The sequence below is a fragment of the Wyeomyia smithii genome, chromosome 1 (assembly GCF_029784165.1).
Source record: "Wyeomyia smithii strain HCP4-BCI-WySm-NY-G18 chromosome 1, ASM2978416v1, whole genome shotgun sequence".
NCBI classification, from domain to species: Eukaryota; Metazoa; Arthropoda; class Insecta; order Diptera; family Culicidae; genus Wyeomyia; species Wyeomyia smithii.
In genome coordinates, this window is record NC_073694.1 from 126,126,994 (window position 1) to 126,154,983 (window position 27,990).

At 39.9% G+C, this 27,990-nt stretch overlaps 1 protein-coding gene across 2 annotated transcripts in view; it reads right to left on the reverse strand.

The window, feature by feature from the left end:
* Nucleotides 1-27,990, reverse strand: part of LOC129722889 (isocitrate dehydrogenase [NADP], mitochondrial-like) — a 104,870-nt gene that overhangs the window by 48,981 nt on the left and 27,899 nt on the right. Inside the window, exon 1 of one of the 2 annotated variants that reach the window (XM_055676755.1) lies at nucleotides 8,520-8,764. The exons of the other annotated variant lie outside the window; for it this stretch is intronic. Coding sequence (XP_055532730.1) covers nucleotides 8,520-8,610 — 91 coding nt within the window. The 5' untranslated portion in view covers nucleotides 8,611-8,764. Of the gene's footprint in view, nucleotides 1-8,519; nucleotides 8,765-27,990 lie in introns of those variants that run through there. 2 annotated transcript variants of the gene reach the window in all.

A 27,990-nucleotide genomic window follows, 5' to 3' on the forward strand; every position in this document is an offset into this window, starting at 1 on the left:
ATATATATATATATATATATATATATATATATATTTTTTTTTTTTTTTTTTTGTTTTTGTTTCAGGTGGAGGGGAAATTTGCATCCAAACCCCTGAGGTGACCAACCTCAGGGAGTGTGGGGTTGGTTTGAATCAGTGACCGGACCCACTAAAACCCCTCCAGTCTCCAGCCCATAATACTCCCCGGGACCACCGCTAGGTATTGCTTCGGGGAGCGGCTTTTGTGCTCTGTGCACCCTCTTGGTTCTATAGATCTCTTTGATAACTTAGCTAACTAACCTGGAGACTGGCCGTTAGCTAACACTGGCGTGTCGGTGGTCAACCTGTCGCCTGTTTTGCAATTCTAAAACTATTTGAGAGGCGGCTGTACAAACCGCCCTCCAAATGTTTGGGTCTTTACACATCCTCCGAACTAGGTTGTCCGGAGTGGTGTCTGGCCCGCTCACTACCATCATGTCGCTCCGCGCATGCACAAAACGAGGGCACACGAAGAAGACATGCTCAGCAGTTTCTTCCGCATCCGCGCACTCGGGACACATGGGGAACCCCGCATGCCCGAATCTGTGTAGATACTGCCTGAAGCAACCATGACCTGACAGAATCTGTGTCAAGTGGAAGTTAACTTCTCCATGGCGCCTCCCGACCCATCCGGATACGTCCGGAATAAGTCGATGCGTCCATCTACCCTTTGCGGAATTGGACCATTCCTGCTGCCATTTGATCATCGAGAATGACCTTCTGGTGCCTCGTATACCCCTTGTGGTACCCCTGCGGTGATTGGGACGCACTTCTGACCCTCCTCCGTGTTGTAAACTAGTACCCGATTCTGGAAATAATTTTCCAAAATCTTGTACAACGACACCGGTACGTGGATGCTCCTAAGCGCGAGCGCTATGGAGTCCCAACTGGCGCTATTGAATGCATTTTTCACGTCAAGCGTGACGATTGCGCAATAGCGAATGCCCCAACTCTTACGCTGGAGTGCTACCTCTGCCGTCTTGGTGACAGAGAGAATAGCATCCAGCGTGGATCTACCTTTCCGGAAGCCGAACTGGTTACTTGCCAGACCGTTTACACCCTCTGTGTACTTCACCAGTCTGTTGAGGATAATCCTCTCAAGCACCTTGCCCGTAGTGTCCAGCAGACAGATAGGTCTGTATGCCGATGGGTCCCCTGGCGGTTTCCCAGCCTTCGGCAACAGCACCAATCTCTGTCGCTTCCACCTGTCCGGAAAGAGGCAGTCATCCAGGCACTTCTGCATGACTGCTCGAAATAGATCGGGGGCAACTTTCATGGCCGTCCTGATGGCCAAGTTCGGGATTCCATCCGGTCCCGGTGCCTTGCTCACCTTTAGGGAGTTGGCGATCACGATGAGTTCCTCATTCGTAACCCTACCTCCTCCACAACCTCTGCACGGCTGCCGTCTCTCACGGATTGGATGCCCGGCAGGTTGGCCGACCATCCCTGGTCTGTGTCTGAGATACTGGAACGTCGGACGTGAGACTCAGCAACCGGAGGCCAAGGATTTGGCTCGTGTCGTGGAAAGAGTCCCTCGATGATACGCTCCAGCATCGCTGGTGATCGCTCTGCAGGCGCCAACACGCCTTTGGTCTTCGCCATTACGACTCTGTAGGCGTTGCCCCACGGATTCGTATTGGCACTCGTGCATAGCCTATCGAAGCAGGCCCTTTTGCTCGCCTTTATCGCACTTTTAAGCGCCGATCTTGCAGATCCGAATACTACACGGCGCTCTACCCTCTGTGCATCGGTACGTGCACGTTGCAACATCCGTCTTGCACGGAGGCACGCGCTACGGAGGTTCGCTATCGCGTCGGTCCACCAGTATACCGGTGACTTACCATTCCTAGGTTGGCGGGTCCTAGGCATGGTGGCGTCGCACGCCCGCGATAATGTGGCAACTAATTGGTCAGCACTCGGGCGGAGCCAACTGCCCCCCTCGCGCTCTCTTCTCATTGCTTCTGCAAATACCTCGGCATCGAAATGCGATGTCTTCCACCCGCGAACGGTCGGAGTATTGGCTCTACCCGTCGCCTGCCGCCTCACGTTCTGGACTACGCTATAGCAGACCGACTGGTGGTCACTATAGGTGTAGCCATCGTCTACCCTCCAGTTCACGATCAGTCCTGGGCTGGAGAACGTCACGTCGATGATCGACTCCGCACCATTTCTGCTGAATGTACACTTGGTTCCAACGTTGGCCAGATCTAGGTTGAGCTTTGCCAAAGCTTCCAACAAGATCTGACCCCTCCGGTTCGTGCGGCGGCTTCCCCACTCAACAGCCCAAGCGTTGAAGTCGCCCGCCACTACTAAGGGTGTTAGTCCCGTCAGCTCCATAGATAACAAATCGACCATCTGGGTGAACCTTTCGATAGACCAACGCGGCGGAGCATAACAACTGCAGTAGAACACTCCGTCCACCTTGGCAACCGCGTATCCTTCATTTGAGGTTGACACAACCTCCTGAACCGGGAACTTGCTGGTCGTGCATATGGCCGCCGTACTGGACTTATCTGCAACCCAATTACCGTTTCCGGGAGGAATGCAGTAGGGGTCCGATACGATTGCGATGTCCGACCGCGACTCAGACGCTGCTTGGTATAGCAGCTGCTGTGCCGCATAGCAATGGTTCAGGTTCAATTGTGTCACCCTCACGCCCGTGGTTTCGTGGCCGCCTTACCGGCTGGGCACCGTGGGCCTCCCATAAAGTGCTTGGCGTCCCGTTTTCCAGTACATACCAAGCACTTGGGAGGCTCCCCGCAGTCTTTAGCTTTATGGCCAGCACCACCACAACGCCTACATAACTGGCTCCTATCGGGCCCCTTGCAGGTCCAGGACTTGTGTCCTCCCTCGAAACACCTGAAGCAAACGTCCGGCTGCTGGAGTATGCTCAGGGGACATACTGACCAGCCAACCTTAAGTTTGGCTGTCTTCAGGGCCAGAATTGCATCGGCCGATGCAAGCCGGAAAGTGGCCACCTGGGTCCCCGCTGGACCCTTTCGGAGGCGAATTACCTCAGTGGCTACTTCCACTCCGCACTTCTCCTTGAGGGCCTGTGCAATATCGCACCTCTCGGTGATTTCATCCAGGTTTTTGAGCTGGAGAGTCACCTCTGAGGTGAGTGCCCGAATTTGCACATCTTTCCCGAGGACCTGCTCGGCTACCGTCTTGTAGGCAGCGCCCTTGTTTTTAGCATCCTTACGGAGCTCAAGGATCATATCGCCGGTGCGAGAACGACGGATGGTCCGCACATCCACTCCCAGATCCTTGAGCTGGGTTTCGCCTCTCATTTTCTTCAAGACTTCGGAGTACTTGGACCCCTCCGTCTTGAGTATGAGGGCGTCGCCCCTGCTTCGCGCCTTCTTTCCCATTTTTGGACGATTTGTCGCCTTCTCGTCGTTGCGCTTGCTGTCTTTTTGCCGCTTCCTTCCTCCCACGGTAACCCAAGGGTTTCCCGTAGCTGCCACTTCGGCAGACTTTTCGGCGGACTTGGAGGCCGTTGGTGTGCTATCTCGCGGGCTTAGCGCAACCAACCGTTTCTTGCTGTTCTCGGGGGCTTCCCCCGGAGACTGCCTTGCTCTTTTTGCGGCTGACCCGGAGGCGCAAACCGCTGCAAACATGCAGGTGTCCGTTTGGACCGACTTCGTCGCCCTTCCGGTCACCTCCGTTGCATTCTTCTCTGCAGCCACCGCTCTTGCCTTGAGCTCGGCGTGCTCCTTCTTCGCAGCATCGACGGAGGACCGAAGCATGTAGAGAGCCTGCTTCAGGTACTTCGTCGTGTTGGTGCGACTTTTCGCAAACTCGATTATGGCATCGAGCTGCTCCGACAGCGCTACTACCTTCGGTAGCGTGTCTCGCTGTCTTCCGACCGCCTTTATCAACAGTGGACCAGCCACTGCGATGTCTTGCGTCGATCCGGTAGGCGTACTGCCTTTGCCGTCTTCGCAGGCGTCCTTTACTGCATCCATCTCCGCCTTTCTCGGCGGAGACCTCTGGATGCCTCCTCGTGCAAACGGGTTTTCCAACCCATCTGCGCCCAATTGTTGATCTTCATTATTACTGTTCATTTTTGTTAAGTGGGTCCCCCTTCCAGCCGCTATCCTTATCCATACTGGAGTGGTCGCCTATCTGGTCCCATGGTAGTCTATGCCGAAGCAGTGAGGCCATGGCTAGGGGCGGCTGCCATAGCGCCTTATGAGCAACTATGACACCCCCGACCGGCGCAAGTCAGGAAAGGACATCTGATCCCACTCCTGCCCGGTTCCCACCGGGCAATGAATTTGGAACGTACTGGAAGGCCTGCCAGGTTTTACGGGACGGAGACCCCTGCACCGGTTGTTGTCTCGCCGTTTCAAGCCGTTGTCACACGACATTACTAAGGGAGCTCGGCGCAGGTGCCAGCCCAGAATCGTGGTACGAAAACGAAATCCGACTCTTATCATATGGCGTTGCGACCAGTTACCGTAATTGGGAACTTACTGGCATCAATCCCAATGGGTGAATTAGTGCATTTGGGTGGTGGGAGCGGCACTATTCGCTCCGTCAGAGCTGCTTCCGGATAATGTGGCTTTTGTGAGAATTCGGCGGCCCAATGCCTGAGTCTCACCACAAGTTAGGCTAGCTCTCGCTGATGGTCCGGGACTGCGTTCTTGCAGTTAGCACTTCCGTGGCCTACGGTAATCGCCAAATACCGACCCGTGGTGGCATACAGCTCTGCCAAATATATATATATATATATATATATATATATATATATATATATATATATATATATATATATATATATATATATATATATATATATATATATATATATATATATATATATATATATATATATATATATATATATATATATATATATATATATATATATATATATATATATATATATATATATATATATATATATATATATATATATATATATATATATATATATATATATATATATATATATATATATATATATATATATATATATAATATATATATATATATATATATATATATATATATATATATATATATATATATATATATATATATATATATATATATATAACCGGGACCGGATGGAATCCCGAACTTGGCCATCAGGACGGCCATGAAAGTGGCCCCCGATCTATTTCGAGCAGTCATGCAGAAGTGCCTGGATGACTGCCTCTTTCCGGACAGGTGGAAGCGACAGAGATTGGTGCTGTTGCCGAAGGCTGGGAAACCGCCAGGGGACCCATCGGCATACAGACCTATCTGTCTGCTGGACACTACGGGCAAGGTGCTTGAGAGGATTATCCTCAACAGACTGGTGAAGTACACAGAGGGTGTAAACGGTCTGGCAAGTAACCAGTTCGGCTTCCGGAAAGGTAGATCCACGCTGGATGCTATTCTCTCTGTCACCAAGACGGCAGAGGTAGCACTCCAGCGTAAGAGTTGGGGCATTCGCTATTGCGCAATCGTCACGCTTGACGTGAAAAATGCATTCAATAGCGCCAGTTGGGACTCCATAGCGCTCGCGCTTAGGAGCATCCACGTACCGGTGTCGTTGTACAAGATTTTGGAAAATTATTTCCAGAATCGGGTACTAGTTTACAACACGGAGGAGGGTCAGAAGTGCGTCCCAATCACCGCAGGGGTACCGTCCATCCTGGGCCCGGTGTTGTGGAATGTCATGTATGACGGGGTGTTGAAACTAAAGTTCCCTGTAGGGGTTGTGATCGTCGGTTTCGCAGACGACATCACGCTAGAGGTCTACGGCGAGTCGATCGAAGAGGTCGAGTTGACGGCCGCGCACTGCATACGCAAGGTCGAAGACTGGATGCACTCTAGGAAACTGGAGTTAGCGCACCATAAAACGGAGGTTACGGTTGTGAACAACCGCAAATTAGAGCAACAGGCGGTGGTCAGAGTCGGTGACTGCACCATTACCTCAAGGCGTTCCTTGAAGCTCTTGGGGGTTATGGTTGACGATAAGTTCACATTTAAGAGTCACGTCGACTATGCCTGTAAGAGGGCTTCAACGGCCGCTGCAGGACTATCTCGAATGATGTCCAATAGCTCAGCGGTATATGGCAGCAAGCGTAAACTTCTTGCCAGCGTGGTTTCGTCCATACTTAGGTATGGTGGGCCAGCGTGGTCCAAAGCGTTAGGCACCAACAGTCATCGTCGAAAACTGGAAAGTACCTACAGGCTCATGTGCCTGAGGGTTGTGAGCGCGTACCGTACAGTGTCATACGACGCAATCTGCGTCCTGTCCGGCATGATGCCTATCAGCATAGCCATTAAGGAGGACGTAGAATGCTTCGATCAACGTAACACAAGGGGTATACGAGGCACCAGAAGGTCATTCTCGATGATCAGATGGCAGCAGGAATGGTCCAATTCCGCAAAGGGTAGATGGACGCATCGACTTATTCCGGACGTATCCGGATGGGTCGGGAGGCGCCATGGAGAAGTTAACTTCCACTTGACACAGATTCTGTCAGGTCATGGTTGCTTCAGGCAGTATCTACACAGATTCGGGCATGCGGGGTCCCCCATGTGTCCCGAGTGCGCGGATGCGGAAGAAACTGCTGAGCATGTCTTCTTCGTGTGCCCTCGTTTTGTGCATGCGCGGAGCGACATGATGGTAGTGAGCGGGCCAGACACCACTCCGGACAACCTAGTTCGGAGGATGTGTAAAGACCCAAACATTTGGAGGGCGGTTTGTACAGCCGCCTCTCAAATAGTTTTAGAATTGCAAAACAGGCGACAGGTTGACCACCGACACGCCAGTGTTAGCTAACGGCCAGTCTCCAGGTTAGTTAGCTAAGTTAGCAAAGAGATCTATAGAACCAAGAGGGTGCACAGAGCACAAAAGCCGCTCCCCGAAGCAATACCTAGCGGTGGTCCCGGGGAGTATTATGGGCTGGAGACTGGAGGGGTTTTAGTGGGTCCGGTCACTGATTCAAATCAACCCCACACTCCCTGAGGTTGGTCACTTCAGGGGTTTGGATGCAAATTTCCCCTCCACCTGAAACAAAAAAAAAAAAAAAAAAAATATATATATATATATATATATATATATATATATATATATATATATATATATATATATGTACCCCAGCTGCTATATATATATATATATATATATATATATATATATATATATATATATATATATATATATATATATATATATATATATATATATATATATATATATATATATATATTTATATGTACCCCAGCTGATATATATATATATATATATATATATATATATATATATATATATATATATATATATATATATATATATATATATATATATATATATATATATATATATATATATTTATATATATATATATATATATATATATATATATATATATATATATATATATATATATATATATATATATATATATATATATATATATATATATATATATATATATAGATATATATATATATATATATATATATATATATAATTATTGTTTAAAATTCCTTGGGAGCACCCCAAAACTGTTAAAAATTCAAACAAATAAAACCTTTATCAGCTTTAGCTCTTATGACTAAATTTTCAAAATTGAAGACGGATAAACCTTGGTACTAATGGAAGAAAACAACATTCCATGACCAAATGTTGTAATTTGCGTATTATGGATCCGGGTCCATTATACGCATAGTGAACCCGGGTTCATAATTGAAAAAAAGGGTCCATTACGCGAACATTAAGGTGAAACGGGACGTGGTCGCGATCAACTCGAATTTTGCAATCTAATTTTCTCTTGATTTATGAAGACTACGTACATAAAACTTTGATTAAGTGTTTTCACAGCTGTTGCATTCCTGAAGTAGCAATTTGAGCGCTGTTTATTTAGTGGAAGCCGAATTTTTTACGATCAAAATACAGAAGTTAAAAGAACTTTAGCCTCAAAATTGTATCGGAAAAGGCCACAATCCCGTTTCACCTTAAGACCATCAAATTAGGTAAAAGACTTTTAATTAAACCAAATATAAGAATGCTGCTTCGAAAATGTTAAGAATTCGAAACCGTTAACATCTAAATTATGCAATACACCTATTAAGGGGTCCATTACTAGTATATGAACCCTATCACTTTTTATGCACATTTTTAGCGCTTGAAGAACTAGTGTGTTCACGACTTGACCTGCTGGACTTTCATCGTAATCTCCGCCAGTCTCTCAAAAAAAATATTTCGGGGAAAGTGTCAACACTGACAACTATTGTACTATCAGGAAATTATAATTTGAAAAAAACGCCATACACCTTTAAAACAATCTAAATGCACTTCATTTCAAACAAGTAAAAAGTATATAACACCGGAATAGGAATATTTTTAATAATCTTGTTTGTCTTAGCCCAATTTTGTACTCACGAGACGAAGCTTCATATCGCATTTTTCGCCCGGGTTTGTTTATATGCCGGTTTTCGCAGCAAGCATCGGAAACACATGCTGTTACTAATTTTAAGGGACACATAATACTCACATCTGTTTCGCACTGAAATAGCCGAAATAGTTGAACTGTTGGTATAATTCGTGTTTAGATATTTTCCAAATCTCATTAAGGAACGAGCCATTTTGCGAAGAACTTTGTTTTTTAATGAAATAGGACGGATGTTGAGTTTTGAATTTGAAGCGTAAGAAAAAATTAGTGAAATGTTGTAATTTACAAACGAGCGAGACGCAACAACCAGCGCGGTTGAACCGGGACTGAGAAAGTGGCTACGGTGGTAGTCCTGACACTGTCAATCCGTAATTTGTCTGAGTTTCGTGGGGTGGTAGTAGTAACTGAGAGTCTCTGATATACCGATCATACATGTATTCACGGGATCATAAGCTCGCTCGCGAGAGTCATATCTACACATGTACACAAACATCCGGGGTTTATATAAAGAACTTGTTCTTATTAAAAACAATGCGAACAATTAACATCAGATTAAATTTTAGACATGGTTTGTTTGATGAATGCTTACATCGTAAGTAATCAATTCAAGATAAAGTTTGCATGTCGTAAAATTAAAATAAGTGCACTTTAGTACAAACGCGATAAGCAGTAAGAACAAAATTTTTTGTTTGTTGAATGAAAAATATTTTTGTATTCTATTATTACTTCTATTATAACTGTTGTATAACTTTAAAAAATGAAAAAAAAAAAAAACTTGCGCGTGTAGATATTTTGTAAATTTTGTAAACCGACATGAACTGTTTTTCTCCTACATCCTACATGCAAATAAATTATTTGAATCTATCTTTGAAAGAATACCATTGCATCGACAGACTACGTTTTGAACGGTATCTTAGGTTATGAAGTGTTTGTGAGTTCCTGTTATCTTACGTTATGCTGGACATATTCTGGTATGTCTCGACATTCGTACTTTCGAAAAGCTTGTAATCTATAATCTAACCACAACAAGTAACAAAAACTTTCCCTTTCGATATAACGAAATACCGATACTCTTTCGATATTGCATGATACCGATACCAATATACCGAATATGATATCGTAACCACCATTTCATTCAATATAAGTCGCCAATAAGTTTCTTGTCGAGTTTATATGGATCTGTTAAAACAGTAGAAAAAAAATCAAGTTCAATATCCTCTGAGAACGTGTATTCTTATATTTATTTCACTTATATGCAGTTTAGGTACACACTAATCTGTGAGCCTGCAAAATACTTGAGGCAAATTCAGTAAATTAAAACGATCTGTTGAAAAGAAGTAAATGCTGAAATTTCTTTTGGCGAAATTCATGGATATAATATGGAAAACTTGTAAAATGTTCCGTTGAATTTCTTAGTTTTTGGATTTTCGGCAAATAATTTTGAGTGTGTATGAAGCCGCGTCTAAATTTTTCACATATTGTGATCGTATGTTTATTTATTCATAAATGAATATTTGAACAATTTGAAAATTCGAACATTTTTTTTTAATTTTAAGATCAGTTATTAGAAGTAGGAAATCACCATCACTAAAAAACTCTCCATATCGTAAATCTGATCGCAAAATCTGATCCTGTTTTATTGAAAAACAATATGCACAATCGTAAATGAATGTAATGAAAATGTGCACAGTCTAACAAAAAAAAAACAATTCTGATTTCGCTGAAATTTTGTACAGCTGTCCGTTTAACTTAAAACGGTCGTCTCATGATATTCGTTATTCATTAAAAATCATCTCTTCTAATGAATCTTATCTGAAAACAGCGCTGCTGCAGAAAATCTACGGTATTAAAAAAACGGTTTGTTTGTTTATTTGGTTTCGAATAATTTTTTTTTTCAAATTCGAAAATTGTTTACACTTGTAAAAATAAAGAGGTAATTATTTTCATATGCACGATTCAAAACTGAGCTTCTCTTATGCCATTTATTTTTTGCAGGAACAGGTTTATACTGATTTTCTTCTTTCTCTTGCACAGCGCCGTTTCGTTCATGGTAATGTTCGATTTTTTTATGCACTTGGGTTGTGGACGAAATCAAAGTCCCCTCCCCTTCCCCCAACTTTCTACCTAGTACAGGACGGACTCGATTATATAGAGACTCCATTATATATTGACTCGATTATACATGATTCGATTACATATAATTTTAAACTCGATTATATATAGAAGCAAATTCAAATATGACTTGTCTAGAGCTAATACATCGTAAGGAAATATCTACAAAGTTAGTAACGCGTGATAAGAAAGGGAAAAATAGAAAAAAAAAATAAAAAAAAAATAAAATTTTGAAAATTGTCTAAAAAATTTTAAAAATAAAAAAAAACTAAAAATACTTTAATAAAAATACCTGAATAAAAATACCTGATAAAAATAATTTCAAAAATAAATAAAAATGAAAAAAAAATTAAAAAATTTAATTTTTAAAAATATGTGAAATTAAATACAAACAAGTTGTCAAATCTACATATACTTTTATAATAATAATTTTCTTTTACATTTGACTGCAATTACATCAGGAATAACTACAAGATATGTATATTTTTTGTGAGAAATGTGTTTTTTGACTTTTAGGGGGATGAATCGAAAATAAAAATCTTCTTATTTATTCGAAAACAACAAATCATTTATGAAAAATAAATATAAAACATTTTTTTCTCTGATTCGATTAGATATAAAATTCGATTATATATAGTAAAAAAAAATCGCAGACTATATATAATCGAGTCCGACCTGTATTCAAGTGGATAGCTCCTTCAAAGAAGGCGACATATCCATACAATCAGTTATTTTAGTAGCATAGTAAATAAGGAGTTAAGTACCGATATTTTTTCAAATGCACCCGCTTTTGAGTTGAGAAAGGTTTTGAAGGATTTTTAGGTAGCCTTTTTGACACTCTTTTAGGAACCGCTTATCAAACTTTCTTCCATTTTGGAAAATGTGTTGTATTCATGGAGGACTGCAATTCAATCTGTTTAGTAAGTTACATAACATTTTGTTGGTTCAAAAGCTACATTTTTTTATATCTTCAACTCCGAAACGCGCGCTTGAATCAGAGAAGTGTTATTGTGAGAAATTCACTAGTAATATTTTACCATCTTGAGGAAGTCTCAGAAATTTTTTAAGAGGCATCAATTCAACACGATTGAAATTAAGAAAAAAATAGAAGCTTCTTTCCGCAAATTCAGTTCAAAATTTTTATTCGTTTTGGAAACATTTGATTGTTACACTGTGTATTTGTAATCGATTTTCTCCAACTAGTCAAAAAACGGTATTTAGCCGGAAAAAATTATTACGGAGATCCTTTTTGCGTTTCTCCTAGACAGGTATAGCAATCACTTGCAAAACCGAAGATATAAAAGTGCTCCAAAGGGCCGAATGGCATATATGTATCACTCGAATATGTATTACTCGACTCAGTTCGACTTGCTGAGCATTTTCTGTATGTGTATGTGTGTGTGTGTGTATGTGTGTGTATGTGTGTGTATGTGTGTGTGTATGTGTGTGTATGTGTATGTGTGTGTGTGAGTGTGTATGTGTGTGTGTGTTTGTATGTGTGTGTGCAGATTTTTATTCTCACTCACTTTTCTCAGAGATGGCTGGATCGCTTTTCGTGAAATTAATTGCAAATGAAAGGTTTAATTGCCCCATAAGACCCTATCAAATTTCATTGTAATCGGACTCTTAGTTTAGAGATCATGTATCAAAGTGTAAAAATCACGAAACATAATTATCTCAGAAACTACACAACCGATTTTGATTTTGTGAAAATCGATTCAGCCATCTCTGAGAAAAGTGAGTGAGTTTAAGTATTCTTCGGAATATGTTTCTTTCATAGCTAGATTTCACATTTTTAAACATAACAGGCAAAGTAATAGTCCGATTGCAAAACAAACCAATAGGGTCTCATGGGGCAACTAGACCTTCCAATTGACACTGATTTCATGAAAATCGGCCCAACCACCTCTGAAAAAAGTGAGTGAGAATAAAAATCTGCACATACACATACACATACACACACACATACACTCACACACACACATACAGATAATGCTCAGCTCGTCGAACTGAGTGTTAGTTAATTGTTAATGTATGTTGTATGTAAATCCAGCAAATATTATGAAGGTGAATTTTATCTCTGAAAATTGAAGTATTCGTGTAAATCTATTTACAAAAATAATAAGTTTCAATGAGAATGGCTGGGTCTGACCGCTAGGTGGATTAATTTGGTTTTTTTTAATCACACCTAGACTCGTGCGCCGTTGCTGCTGCCAATGATTTTATATAGCAGCGCTGCTGAGGATATTCTTTGCACACCGGTAATAAAAATGGGAATTGTTTCGTGACGTTACATAATTATTTGAATATTTATACAACATAAATATCTCCGCCCAGATATCTACCAGCTGGTCTCGAGGTACAGGGGATAGTCGAAACAAGCAGGATAGGCAAAATCTTGATGAAATTTGGAATGCTGTAGCTTTGCCAAATATTATTCGATTTTAATAATTCGAACACCAATAAACTGGAAAACTTTTGAATTTTCATTTTCTGATTACAAATGTGGCCCAGGTAACCAGATGTAGGAAATATTACTGCGTTTTGGTAGGCATGTCAAACCTGCTAATTTTTCGATGGATTTGGTAATAGGTTACCTGATAAAAATACTTATTTGCATCATTGGTATAAATGACAATCCCATTTCTGAAGCGAATGGTTATTCAAGATCCAAAAACGGCCAAAAACTCATCGAGAAATGACTATTTTCCATCCGGAAGTCGTCAGAGGAACCTATAGTAGAGGACATTCACATTTTTGCATCAAAATATAGCGTGTGACACCTCTAGCTACAGAATATTTCTTAGGGATTTTTTAAAAGACATATTTTTGAATATAGGCGCTTTCAACAGAGTATCACAAGCCTTCGATTATCACTTATCGTACGCTCGAAATTTTTGCTACTGTTCCGTCGACTTTTATATTAGTAGCCATTAGGACATGTTATTTTATGTCTGTTGGCAGTAGTAGTAAATAAATAAATAAAAAAATAAATAAATAAATAGGCTTCGTTGTACTCTTCCGGAACAAGCTGGATGCTCCGAAGGAACCCGTGAAGGGATAATTTGCATTTCTGCAACAAAATATACCATGCGACACCTCTATCTTCAGGATTTTTCACCAAAAATTACACAGTGCAACAAAAAATTGACTTTTTGCCTTTCTCCTAGAAAGGTATAGCAATCACTGCAAAAACTAAAGGTATAAAAGTACTCAAAAGGGCCGAATGTCGTATATCACTCGACACAGTTCGACGGGCTTAGCATTTTCTGTATGTGTGTGTGTATGTGTGTGTATATGTATGTGTGTGTATGTGTGTGTAACGCTCTCCCAATCTAACTCGATTTTCTCAGAGATGGCTGAACCGATTTCAATGAAATCAATTGCAAATGAAAGGTTTATTTGCCCCATAAAACCCTATTGAATTTCATTGTAATCGGATTTCTCGTTTAGAGGTCATGTATCAAAATGTAAAAATCACGAAACATCAATATCTCAGAAACTACACAACCGATTTGAACAAAATTAACTTCAAATGAACGGGCTATCTAATAATCCCTTAACTTTCGAATTTCATAAAGATTGGACATGTGGTTCAAAAGTTATGGAAAGAAATGTGTTCTCGAGACTATTTAATCTTACTCATGTAACTCAGAGATGGCTGGCCTGATTTTCATAAAATCGTGGTCAAATGGAAGGTCTAGTTGCCCCATAAGACCCTATTGATTTCTTTTGCAATCGAATTATTACTTTGCCTGTTATGTTTGAAAATGTGAAATCCAGCAATGAAAAGTAAAATATTCACAAGACTACTTAAACTCACTCACTTTCTCAGAGATGGCTGAACCAATTTGCACTAAATTAGTGTCAAATGAGAGTTCCAGCTGCCTCTTAACACCCTATTGAATTTTGCTGTAATCGCACTGTAACTTCGTCTGTAATGTATCGAAATGTGAAAATCACGAAACTTCATTATCTCAGAAACTACACAACCGATTTGAACAATATTGATATCAGATGAACGGGCTAGTTAAGGGTTAACTGATGAATTATGATTGAACACGTGGTTTCAAATGTTGGCTGCTCTATACGTTCCAATTTCATTCGATTTTAATCGAACTTAAGCAACCGTTATGTATTAAATTGCAATAACAACGAGAGTCTGTTATCTCAAAGATTACACGACTTATTTAACATAACTAGTGTCTTACGAACGATCTCTTAAACTTACAAATAACTAACTTCATAACAATTTGATATGTGGTTCAAAAGTTATGGAACGTAAAGAAATTCAAAGACTATTTAAAACTATACCTGCTTTGATCGATATATGTGGCCTCAACATAATTTAAATGTGGTATCGTACTATTTGACCGTTCTCGGTATCGCTCGTGATAAAATTGTTCGATATTTAAAATCATTTCTCTTATTTCTTTATTTCTTAAGCACTGACATTACGTCAAATTTCATATTTTATACTTCAATTACAACATCAATATTTTAGAACCCAAAGAGTGAATATACCTTTATCGGATATAAGCATTCATGTAAATCTATTTTCACAAATAATAAGTTTGAATGAGAAAGGCTGAGTCCGACCGCTAGGTGGATTAATTTAGGTTTTTTCTGCCTTAGGTTGAAATATGTTCAAACTCGGAGGAATTTTTTTTCGCATTAAACTTCATCAAAAAATCATACATAGAAGCCAAGGCAAAAAAAAATGTTGCACTGTGTTATCCAAAAGACATATTTTTGAATATAGACTGCATTGACCCCTACCGGAACAATCTAAATGCTCGGATTGACCCCAAATGGGGACATTTACATTTCTGCATCAAAATATAGCGTGCGACACCTCTATCTTCAGGATTTTTCATCAGGAATCTTTCAAAAGACATATTTCTGAATATGGGCTGCATTTGCCCCTTCCGGAACAACCCGGACGCCCCGAAGGAACCCGTAGTGGAAGAATTTTTTAATTATATTTTTTCAATGTATAATATTAAATTAAATTTGCACTTAAGGTGAAAGTGTGTTGAAGCTACAAATGGTCTACTTCGAGCCACCACGTGGCTGACTTCGAATTTTAAAAGCCATACCAGTGGGTAATAGTAAATGCGTCAACCTTAACCAGATGACTTTGTTTTCACAGCGGTTTAATATTGAAAACAACGCTCACCTCCAAGCCCCGCAGTTAACAATCCTTCCCTAATACAATACAACAATTGATGCCATTGGAAGCTTCAGACTGCGAAGGATACTGAAAGGTGAAAATATACAAAAATAATGAAACTCGATTTTTGGCTTTATGACCAAAGGGGGAATCACCGTGCAGTGAGGTTTACTATATCAGTAAGAAATCGAATTATGTCTAAAATTATGAATTTCAGTTTTTTTTTGAAGATAGCAACACAACCACTAGCGAATGAAGAGTCTCTATGCAAAGGAAATAAAGCTTTGAACGACATATGGTATTTGATAACATATGTTATGTTAGCGCAAGCACCTGAACATGGTATATCATGTAATTAAACGGAGAAAATGTAATGAAACAAAGGTGTGAAAAAATGACGGGAAAGGTCGCCGAAAAACCAATAGAAAAGTATTAAAAGGTATTTGACTAACAAAAAGGAGAATAATGTAGTATAAAAGAGGGTATGATCGAAATATGAAAAGACATTTGAAGAAAACACCAGTTATCACAAAATTGGACAGCGATTTGTTCTCATTAAAATTTAGATAGACGTTATCAATACGAAATTGCAAAGTGTAGCAAAGAAAAGATCTCTCAACTACGAGGCAGATTGATAAAAAAGTGGCGAATGGCCCATATATTGGAAACAAGATGGAATAGCAAGCGTACAAAACATGAAGTACATTGAGACAAAACAAATAGAATCAGGTGAGACTTTTAAGACTATCATTGAATTATCCAGACTTGTGAGTTAAAGAGTTTTTTGCCTTTTATTATATGTTAGGGTTGAGTGATTGTATCCAACGGGAATAGTTGTTGTGGTGGGTACCAGATGGAAGAAAGATGCAAAGGAGCAATTAACCCAGAAAGAATGAGTGTGCAAGATTATTTCTCATTTCCAAACCTACTTATCTTCCTGGAATCACTATAATAGATAGTCGAACTTTCAGAGGGTTGGGAGAGAGGTATATGCAGGCAACTGAATACCAGGAAAAGTGTAGGAACGTGCGTGAGTATGACGGTATAAAACAAATTTGAAGATTAAGGATGGAAGGAATAAATAGAAAGATACAGAAGGGTAATATGAGACAGAAGAAGTTCAGAGATGATAACAAAAGAGGTAAAAGATTATTGACAGGGAAAAAGAAATGCCTTAAATAAAGCAAGTTATTCAATGAGATGAAGAGGATTATTTAAAAAATTTGAACCAAGTTATTTCATGAAATGTAGAAAAATTATAAAATGAGGAAAGTCATTTGAGGAAAAGCATTCAACCAAATGAAAGTTATTTTTACGAGTTATTTTATAAAACGAAGAAAGCATGTCACCAAAAGACAGTTTTTAGTTCGAGACATTTGTAAATGCTTTTCTGCTTTTGATAGGTGGAATTTTTTTTTTCAAACTTTTAGAGAATCGAGATAAAAAGGGCATGTGATATTCCACATGTCAATCCGCCAAATGTGTACACATCAAATAAGATACCCTAGGGCGTAGGTTGTAAGTAGAAGAATATCACAATAGACCAAATGTCTCTGGTCGCAGTAATGAGTCAATACCGAGAAAAAAAAGTAGAAGAATAGGAGGCTATAACCAATAAGATGTAAAAAGTTCGTTCGCGAGTGAATATTAATTTGAAAAACAACCTGGCAAATACAAATGAACAGAAATATTGATAACAAAGAGACAACCTAGCACTTGTTCAGTAGAATGAGTTTCTAAGTAATGGCGTGATTCAGATGTACGACGCAACGAAAATGATGACACAATCATAATGGAACTGCCAAAAGGAAGCGGATAGGGCATAGAATAGGGCATATACCCTAGCATATCACAAAAGGAAGCAGACAGTTGGCCCGAGGCAGTTAGACGGATGAGTATCCATGGTCAACGCAAAGAGGTTTGGGAAACAGTACCACCGAGGAAGGTCGAGCAGTATCCAATTTTGACAACAGTTAAGTGAAATAATAACCCGAAGTCGAAGACGAAATCAAACAAACAAAATGTCACTATACAATTTAGCTTTTGTTTTCTCAACTTAAGTAAAAAGGTTCACTTCCCAAAAACATTGGACCGGAGAGATGTACAAACAAACCGGAAAAATGTATATCAAACAAGCAACACGTTGCTATCTGGATATGCTCTTTTTTATCAATATATAATAATCCAGATTGCGCCACGGATTAAAAATACGCGCACACCGTAAGCGGGAAAGACAACACCTCGCTGAAGTGAGTCAAAGCCACCGGATCAGCTGACCACAATCAATGAGACCACTGGTACTCGATTTTTTTTTCGCGAACTGGGCCAAAATGACGACGCCAACCACAAATAACATAAAAAACATTGTGGTAATCGTAGCAGCAACAACAAACTGTCACGCAGCTGTATACACGATGCAGACGAAAGGCGTGGCTGACCCATTGACGAGGTGAAGTTCAAAGACAACGAAAAAGAAACGAACAAAAACAGAATAAATGAATTGTTATGAAAGGAAGAGCATGAGCAAGCATTACGAGCGACCTGACCGTTATCATTTTTAGATATCGATCATCTAGGCGGGCCAGGCAGATGCAACGTACCCCTTTTCCCCGATGAAACCCACATGGCTTCGTCACAAATCATGGGTTAAAAGTTACCAGGATGGAAGACAACCTTCTGCTTAGTTTTAATGAGAACAGATAACAGAAACTAGAAAATAGCCTGCTACTGTGACGTCGTAGTCAGGCGAAACATTTGGATTCCTTGACGAAGAACCGCGAACGGTTCTGTCAACATACCATGCAGGAAACTCTATCGATTGGTTATGCAATTGTTGGTATAGCACTTCAGCATACAGAGCCTTGGTTGTAAACAACGGAACTGGTCAAACGGTCCAGCGTTCTTCGTGCTCAAGCATGGGTCTTAGCGCACATGCTCTCACATGCGTTTACCGCGCATATGGTATTAGATCTTAAATTATTGCTGGATAATGCCGCTTATTCTGTATAGGGTATATTCAAGTAGTAATATGAGCAATGAAAGTTGATGATCTCAGCTTTTCCCAAGGATAAGACGTTCATTGTGGTGAGGTGACTGCGCGTATAGAACATAGTCGATCTTTGAATAACATCACAAGTAGTGGTAAAGATTCCCGGATAGGACTCCGCAAACCACTTCATAACTGGATAAAAACCCAAATCTGGTTATTAGAGCTGCCATGAAAGTGGCCCCCGGGTTCTTCCGGGTAGTGGTGCTTAACTAGCTGCTTCTTTCTAGAATTGTGGAGGCTAGTTTTATTGCCGGAAGCTGGGAAATCGTCAGTTTGCTAAAGCGCAATCGTCACGCTAGCGTCAATTGAGATTTTTAAACCCATGCGTTTCTAAGCGTCCATATGATGGTTTCAACGTGCAAGATTATGGAATGTTACTTCTTGAGTCGAGTGCTAGTATACAACACGAAGGAGGGTCAGAAAATACGTCTCATGCACTACAAGGATACAACTAGGCTCCATCCACGGAACGGTGTTGTGGAATTGCATGACGGTATATTTAAACCAAAGTTCCTTGTAGGGAAACTAGAGGTCTACGGAAAAATTACCAAAGAGGTTGAGTTGACGGCTAAGGATACATGTCTGAAAACTGTAGTTGGCGTTTACTGAGACGGCGGTTATAGTTGTGAACAATCGCAAGTCAAGGCAACAGGCGATGATCAGCGTGGAGAAATTGCACCATTGCCTTAAAGCGATCTTGGGGGGATAGTCGATGATAAACTCAGGTATGGAAGCCACATTGAGTATGTCTCTAAGAGGGTTTTACTGGTTATCGCGGCATTATCCCACATGTTGTCTAATAGTTCAGTGGTGTATAGCAGCAAGCGGAAATTTCTAACCAGTGTGGTTTTATTCATACTTAGATGGGCCAGCTTGGTTCAAAGCGTTAGGTACTAACAGTTATGATGTTAAGCAGAAATGTACGTACAGGTGCATGTGCCTGAGAATAGTGCGCGCGTATTGCACAATGCCGTACGACACGGTTTGTGACTGGCTGGTATGCTGTTTATCAACATCGGTATCGAAGAGGATCTACGTGGCTCAAGAGCTATCTGAAGCCGCACGGCCCAAAAACGAACGGGTTACTTGTCACTTTTGTATTATAATGGTGCCTACGTCACTTTGTTTTCTTGATTTTATGAAACATATGAATAAGTAACATCTAAAAGGAAGATACCAACTGATGGGTTTTCGAATAACGAACAATTTGGCATAAAAATCCCATGTTCGAAAAAATGGCATTTACGTCACTTTGTTACCTCACGGCAGAGTAGGGTCCCAATCATGGTGTTATGTCAAATTGCGCTGTGTTATAAAACTCAAGTCGGGGATTTCGGTTTAGTACTAGTTTCAATTGCTAGCAATGACGTGGTAGTAACCGGCGCAGGGTACCTTGTACCGTAACACTTTGCAGGCAATAGTAGGATCAGATAAAAAACGACGAAAGAAAATCAGTGTAGAAAAAAATGAAACAGATCGCAGGGAAATTGAAAGAGGACCAAAGTCCAAGGTTTCAGCTATGTTATGTATGATTTTGGACTTCTTGGAACACTGCAGTGCAACTTATACTAGCTCTTTTCCGCGAAGTGATTCGAGCGATTCAATATTAATTGAAAATGTATTAAAAATGATCAAACCAGCAACCAAAGCAATGCAAGGTCGAGTGATTATATAGCTCATTTCAAATCGATGTCAACCATCGATACTAAAAAATTCTGTTTTCGAGGAAACATTGAGAGAGAGAATGGAGCGATTCAACTATCAGCCTTAACTCTGAATTCTATGTCGATCGGCTAGATCTCCCACACGGTTGCGATATCGGGTTCGATTCCCAATCAGGTCGAGGATCTTTCGAGCTGGAAATTTTCTCGACTCAGCACTGGGGAACGTTGTATTGTTGTACTTATCCTACACATGCAAAATGTGCCAAAAACAATATTGATAACGAGTTCTCTCAACTTATCTAGTTGATCGAGACCGCTATTAGATATACGGGCTATCGTGCGATATTGTTAAGGTGAAACGGTATTGTAGCCACAAACAGCCGATTTCTAGCCACCACTCGAATTTTTAGAAGCACAAGACTCGGAAATAGATAATGCGTTCCCAGTGAAAACGCTATTTTATGGGACAGTCCGGCCAAAACAAATCAATCTGAACATAAAATAAATGACACGCAGCACATTAATTTTGCAGGTTTACATTTTACATTACAGAAGAAGTACATAATTTCAGTTCGTGTGAATTTTAAAGTGAATATATCTCAATTTTTTTTTTGCTGGAATAACGCTAATAAAAGGAAACAACGTAATATCTTTTATGCTGCGATACTCCTGGCGATATTCTTTAAAGCAGACTGAAAGATTTTTTACATTCGGTTTTTCGCCAAAATATAATGCAGTTACCATTAGGTACCTGTAAAGTTATTGCAAGTTGAGTGAGGGAAGAAGAGTTTTTTCTGAAAACATTATTTCGGGCAAAAATATTCAATTCTTGACCATGCAAAAATCAATTTTCTATATAATAAAAATTCAACACTGTCCGTGTGTCAGGAGTAAATTCAAAAACGGATCAGCGGATCGGCGTGAAAATTTGTGTGCAGGGGTTTTTAGACCTGGAGGAGGTTATTATGCTGGTTTGACACCCCTCCTATCTTTGGAAGAGAGGGCTCCCATACAAATGAAACACAAATTTCTGCAGAACACAAGAACTAATCAAGCAAATGGAACCAAATTTGGAAAATGGCGGTTTTTAGAAGCAAGAAATATTTCTACGGTGGTTTGGGGATCTGTTGCACGGGTAAATGACCCTGGATTCCACGAGTTTCTTCTATCATGGATGTATCGAAAAACACAGTAGAATCAGAAGTATTTGATAAGTTGACACGATTTGGGATATTCGGAGAAGGGTTAATATTTTGGCACATATGATTGAAATACAATGTCATAAACGGGTTTGAGAATTAAGTTCGATTAACTTTTCAAAATTTTCAATCACTGGACGGTTCAAAACCTCACATTTGATAAGAATACGAGAAGACGGGCTCCAGAAGCGGGTTTTCAATGGTAGAACTCCAGCTAAGACCTCCAAACTCATCGTATGGGTCGACTGCATGCAACCTAAGGCGATACGCAAACAACGATATTGTATCCGTTCCAGTTTGATTAAATGTGTATCATAAAGTCTCCTGAGTGGGTTCCCCACCATGATCCGGTTATTGTACGAAGAAAACTCACTCTTTGTTGGTATTTTTTCATCAGATACCTAATGTGACAACCTCAGGTGCCTTTAGAGTCGAACCAGATACTCGTGTACCAAACCGTTTCACCCATTAGTTGTGGCTGGAGCTGAGCAGGTTCATGCTTCATGCATCGTAAAAGGTGATTCCATCGCGTCGTGGCCCGGAGACGCAAACAGTATTAAATTATGCTATGGAATAATCATTGTTCAAAATTATATATTTTTCGAGCTTTTTTCAAACTTTACTTAGTTCTTCAAATTAAACGTATCTTACCCTCAATCCAGTTTAATTTAAGTAAATTAAATATTTTTACGTTGTTCTGAAGCTTGTTTGATAAAATTTGATTGAGTTTTGACTAAGTTAGCAAATGATACTAAATTTGACATAAAAATATATAAAGGTCTATAATTCAAAAACATATTGAAGAGGAGTAGTTTGTTTTAGTTATACTTATCGTAGTGTTACGTCAAACTTGCGGTCATGGCGTTGCACACAAACTTTTATGACCATATAATTTATACTTATAAACAACAAGAAACAAACGCCCTATGGGTATGCAGTAGAGCCATTGGAAAAAGCTGGGGTCTCAAACATATATAAAACAATAATCATACCCAGAATAATAGTTTGGTGGCCCAAAACCACTGAAACATCCACTCAAGCTAAGCAAGGTAAAATCCAAAGATTGGCCTGTGCATCGATTTGTGAAGCACTCCGTCAGAAGCCCTAGATGCAATACGTTACCTTCTTCCACTTCATCAGGTGGTTCAACTAGAAGCGGAAAAAAGTGCTCTGAGGCTAAATCGACAGTACGACCTAAAAGAAGGAGATCTAACAGGATACCTGAGAATACTGAGAGATTTCCAAATAAATAATCTAATAAAAAGTAAGGAGGATTGGCGGGAGAGGAAACCAAATTTCGAAATCCCTTACAGAATATCAGAGATAAAACGAGAAAGTTGGCAACAAGGTGGACCCAAAATTTGGGACGGTTCACTTTGCTTCTACACGACGGTTCTAAAATGAATGGTTCCGCGGGTGCGGGATTCACAGGACCATGAATTAATAATTTTTTCCCCATGGGATACTGGCCAACAGTATTCCAGGCGGAAATATACGCGATAATAGAATGCACGAATACGTGTCTGAAAAGAAATTATCGGCACGCCAATATTTGCATTTTCTGTGGTAGTCAGGCAGCACTTAAAGCCCTGAATTCTCCTTTCTGCCACTCTAAACTAGTGTGGGATTGCATTCTGTCGCTCCGAAAGTTAGCTATGAAAAAACAGGTTAACTTATACTGGGTTCCTGGTCATTGTGGAATCGAAGGAAAAGAGAAGGCCGACTTACTAGCCAGACAAGGGTCATCCACTAGCGTTGTTGGCCCAGAACCTTTCTGTGGAGTCTCCCCGAGTGCTCTAAAAGCTAAACTCGGTGAATGGGAGAAAGCGACCAACAAAGCAGACTGGGATGTCATAAGCGGATTACGACAATCGAAAAGATTCATAGAGCCAAATCGTGAAGAGAGCCTCGTGCTGCTCAAGTTAAATAAGAAAGACTTGAGGACATTCATAGGTCTTATTATAGGGCACTGTCCGAGTAAGTATCATCTCAAGAAGATAGGCAAACTTGATGATGATAAATGTCACCTGTGTGGCATCGAAAGCGAAACTTCAGAACATCTACTCTGCGAATGCCGAGTATTAATACAACGCAGATTGCGTATCTTCGGTAAGAGACACTTAGAACCTGCCGAAATTTGGAGGGAAAGACCTGGTGAGGTAATAAACTTCATACGAAGTGCTGGGATAAATGTGCAATGTAGCAAGGACATCAGCTCACCAAATAGTGATGTACCTGCTCGTACGCACTTAGAGTAAGTTGAAGCATACCACAATCAAACAAATGGTCGCAGTGGATCAGTTTTCTACAAGGGGAAAAAAACAGAAAGAATCGATTTTATTTTTTTTTCTTCATCTATAAGAGATTTTGATATAGAGAAACAACCTGAAAAATCCATTTTCAATAATCTTTCGATGTGGAATTTCTCCTTTGAAGAAAAAAAAAAAAAAACTAAAGAGCAAAATCATCTCAAATGATCTCAAATGATTTGGAAATACGCAAAAATTTAATCGACCATTTTTGGTGAACCATGAAACTTTGCACACGTATTTGGCTCAGCAAACTTAGTATTTTTCACAGATGAAGATGTTTTTACGATACCAATTGAAATACTCATTATACCCATCAACCTATCCTATTAACTAGGTTTTTCTCTCTCTCTACAAGAAACACAAGAAACAAACTTAACGCACAATTTGAAGTGATATGAAGTAGTCCAACGTAATTTCTCTTCTTAAAGTATTTTTAGTTACCATAAGCCTTTTGAGCAACTACATTTTGTTTTTTTGTTTTTTTTTTTAAAGGGGGGGATTTGTTAGTAGCTTAAGTATTTATGATAAATATTAGTAAATAATGAGTATGTGTGTCACAATCACAAATGGTGACTTCTCAACACTGTTAGCAATTTGTAATTTTAATTGTTAGGATTTGTTTGCTTTCGCAATTAGGACTTATCATTCGTAGGGATTTAAACCTACTTGTCAGAAAAGGGAAAGTAAACTTACAACTAACTTAATTGCTAACTTATTGGCTATAAAGAGAGCTTATCGTAGCAATTGAGGATTGCAACGATTTTTGTCGAAAATTGTTAATAATTTTATTTGACATAGCTTCTAATGGTTCAACACCAGTAAGTCTATGTAATTCGAGTGTACCAAACCAAGGAGGATGCTTCAAAATCATTTTCAGAATTTTATTCTGAATCTTTTGGAGCGTTTTCTTCTTTATTGAACAGCAACATGACCAGATCGGTACTGCATGAAGCATTGCTGGTCTAAAAATTTGTTTGTAAATCAAAAGTTTGTTCTTTAAACATAGTTTAGAATTCCTGTTAATGAGAGGATATAAACATCTCGTATATTTGATGCACTTGGCTTGTATACTTTCGATGTGCTCTTTGAAAATAAGTTTTAACTACATTTTGTTAGTCGATTCATTTCGTACGGGCTGGCGACAAAACTTATCTCTATTGGGAAGCCATGTAAATGGTCTTAGACAGAAGTAAAAGTATACACTACACAAAAGAAACCCTAGAAATCATGGTTAATGTAATTAATTGAACAGAAAAGGGTGTTTAATAAAAACAAGAGCAAACTCGCACTCCGCACACATACGTTCAAACCACATATATTTATCTGCATATCAGGGTGCTGCCTATATATACAGGTACTCTTTGTCGCGAATTATTTAAGGGCTGATTGGCCATGAAAAATTAAAGTTCAGGCACTAATATTTTTTTTTTGTATATTGCAGCATTAGTGGGCGAACTGTCATTTAAGACATTTTGAGCAGTTTTTTAGTCTTCATTTAAAAATTGAAGGAAATCAACAGTTTTTTTTTTAAATCACGTGTTGCTCAGGAAACGCGGCTTTTTCAAATGATAATGTTTTGCACTTTTTGTAAGTATTTGTTTAGAGTTTTAGGAAAAATACCGAAAATACCGTTTTTGGACTAATGAAAACTATATCGGATTTACTGGTTTTTGTATTAACGGTTAGACCACCCTAGCAAAAAATATCATATCCTAATTCAGCGTTTTTCAACCTGGGGTACGCGTATCCCTGGGGGTACTCGAAAGCCTTCAGGGGGTTCGCGAAAGAAAAATCAGTAATGGCGGGCAGAGCAATTTTTTTTTATAATACTTCATGTATTGTCCAATCTTGCTCTTGAAAACATGATTGTAGTAATCAATAAAACCATAGTTTAATTTGCAACCAGAACTAAACTACCATTAAATGATCTACCACTACTCTTTTCCACTCTGCGATAACACTCCAAGCCAGGGGTACAATCGATATGAAAAATATCGCCAAGAGGTACGCGGACAAAAAAAGGTTGAGAACCGCTGTCCTAATTGAATGGCGCGATAGAAGGAAGGGAACGCCTAACATGACCACACAAATGAGTAGGTAGAGTTTTGTGTATCCTAATTGTGGTTTCATTAAATTTATTTTAGACCTGCAGCGGCACCAACGTGATAAAAACAACTCAGCGAGCATGTCAGTGTGCTGGCATAGCGCAAAACTTTACGTCATCACGATTAAATAGGTGGAAAACTCCCGCTTCTCTAAAATTTCTCAAAAGTCCCAGAAAGTCGATTTTTTCAAAACATTTTTGTTGATAAACACCAGGTTCGACGTTTTATGCATTTTCAGAACACTTGGCACCAAAAAAAAGTTTCGGTTTTTGTTTTAAAATTTCATGAACTACCTATGCATTTTCTTTTCATAGATCAAAAAATTGTATTTCTGACCGCTTTCGAACCTTACCGTTAAACGAAGTTTGAAAAATAGATTTTTATTTGTACCCTAGTAAGCAAGAAGAAAGTTTTAAGGTAGGATTGTAAAAGAGCCACAAATGGCCGACTTTGAAATTTCGAAGGCACAAGCCTCGGAAATAGTAAATGCGTTACATGTGAAAACATATCCTTATGCTTGCTATGTTGGTGTTTTCACAGGTGACATATTGACTATGCTTTTTAAAATTCCAAGTCTGTCACGGGGTGACTCCTACACAGTTCCGCCTTATATATATATATATATATATATATATATATATATATATATATATATATATATATATATATATATATATATATATATATATATATATATATATATATATATATATATATATATATATATATATATATATATATATATATATATATATATATATATTTTTTTTTTTGTTTCAGGTGAAGGGGAAATTTGCATCCAAACCCCTGAGGTGACCAACCTCAGGGAGTGTGGGGTTGGTTTGAATCAGTGACCGGACCCACTAAAACCCCTTCAGTCTCCAGCCCATAAAACTCCCCGGGACCACCGCTAGGTATTGCTTCGGGGAGCGGCTTTTGTGCTCTGTGCACCCTCTTGGTTCCTTAGGTCTTTTTGCTAACTTAGCTAACTAACCTGGAGACTGGCCGTTAGCTAACACTGGCGTGTCGGTGGTCAACCTGTCGCCTGTTTTGCAATTCTAAAACTATTTGAGAGGCGGCTGTACAAACCGCCCTCCAAATGTTTGGGTCTTTACACATCCTCCGAACTAGGTTGTCCGGAGTGGTGTCTGGCCCGCTCACTACCATCATGTCGCTCCGCGCATGCACAAAACGAGGGCACACGAAGAAGACATGCTCAGCAGTCTCTTCCGCTTCCGCGCACTCGGGACACATGGGGGACCTCGCATGCCCGAATCTGTGTAGGTACTGCCTAAAGCAACCATGGCCTGACAGAATCTGTGTCAGATGGAAGTTCACTTCTCCATGGCGCCTCCCGACCCATCCGGATACATCCGGAATAAGTCGATGCTTCCATCTACCCTTCACGGAATTGGACCACTCCTGCTGCCATCTGATCATCGAGAATGATCTTCTGGTACCTCGTATGCCCCTTGTGTCACGTTGATCGAAGCATTCTACGTCCTCCTTAATGGCTATGCTGATAGGCATCATGCCGGACAGGACGCAGATTGCGTCGTATGACACAGTTCGATACGCGCTCGCAACCCTCAGGCACATGAGCCTGTAGGTACTTTCCAACTTACTCCGATGTTTACTAGTACCTAGTGCTTTGGACCACACTGGCCCGCCGTATCTCAGTATGGACGAAGTCACGCTAGCTAGAAGTTTCCGCTTGCTGCCGTACACTGCTGAGCTATTGGACATCATGCGAGATAATGCTTCAATAGCCATTGAAGCCCTCTTACAGGCATATTCGACATGGCTCCCGAAGGCGAGCTTGTCATCGATCATCACCCCCAGCAGCTTCAGGGAGCGCTTAGAGGCGATGGTGCAATTCCCGACACTGATCAACGCCTGTTGCTTCGACTTGCGGTTATTGACAACTGAAATCTCCGTCTTATGATGCGCCAGCTCCAG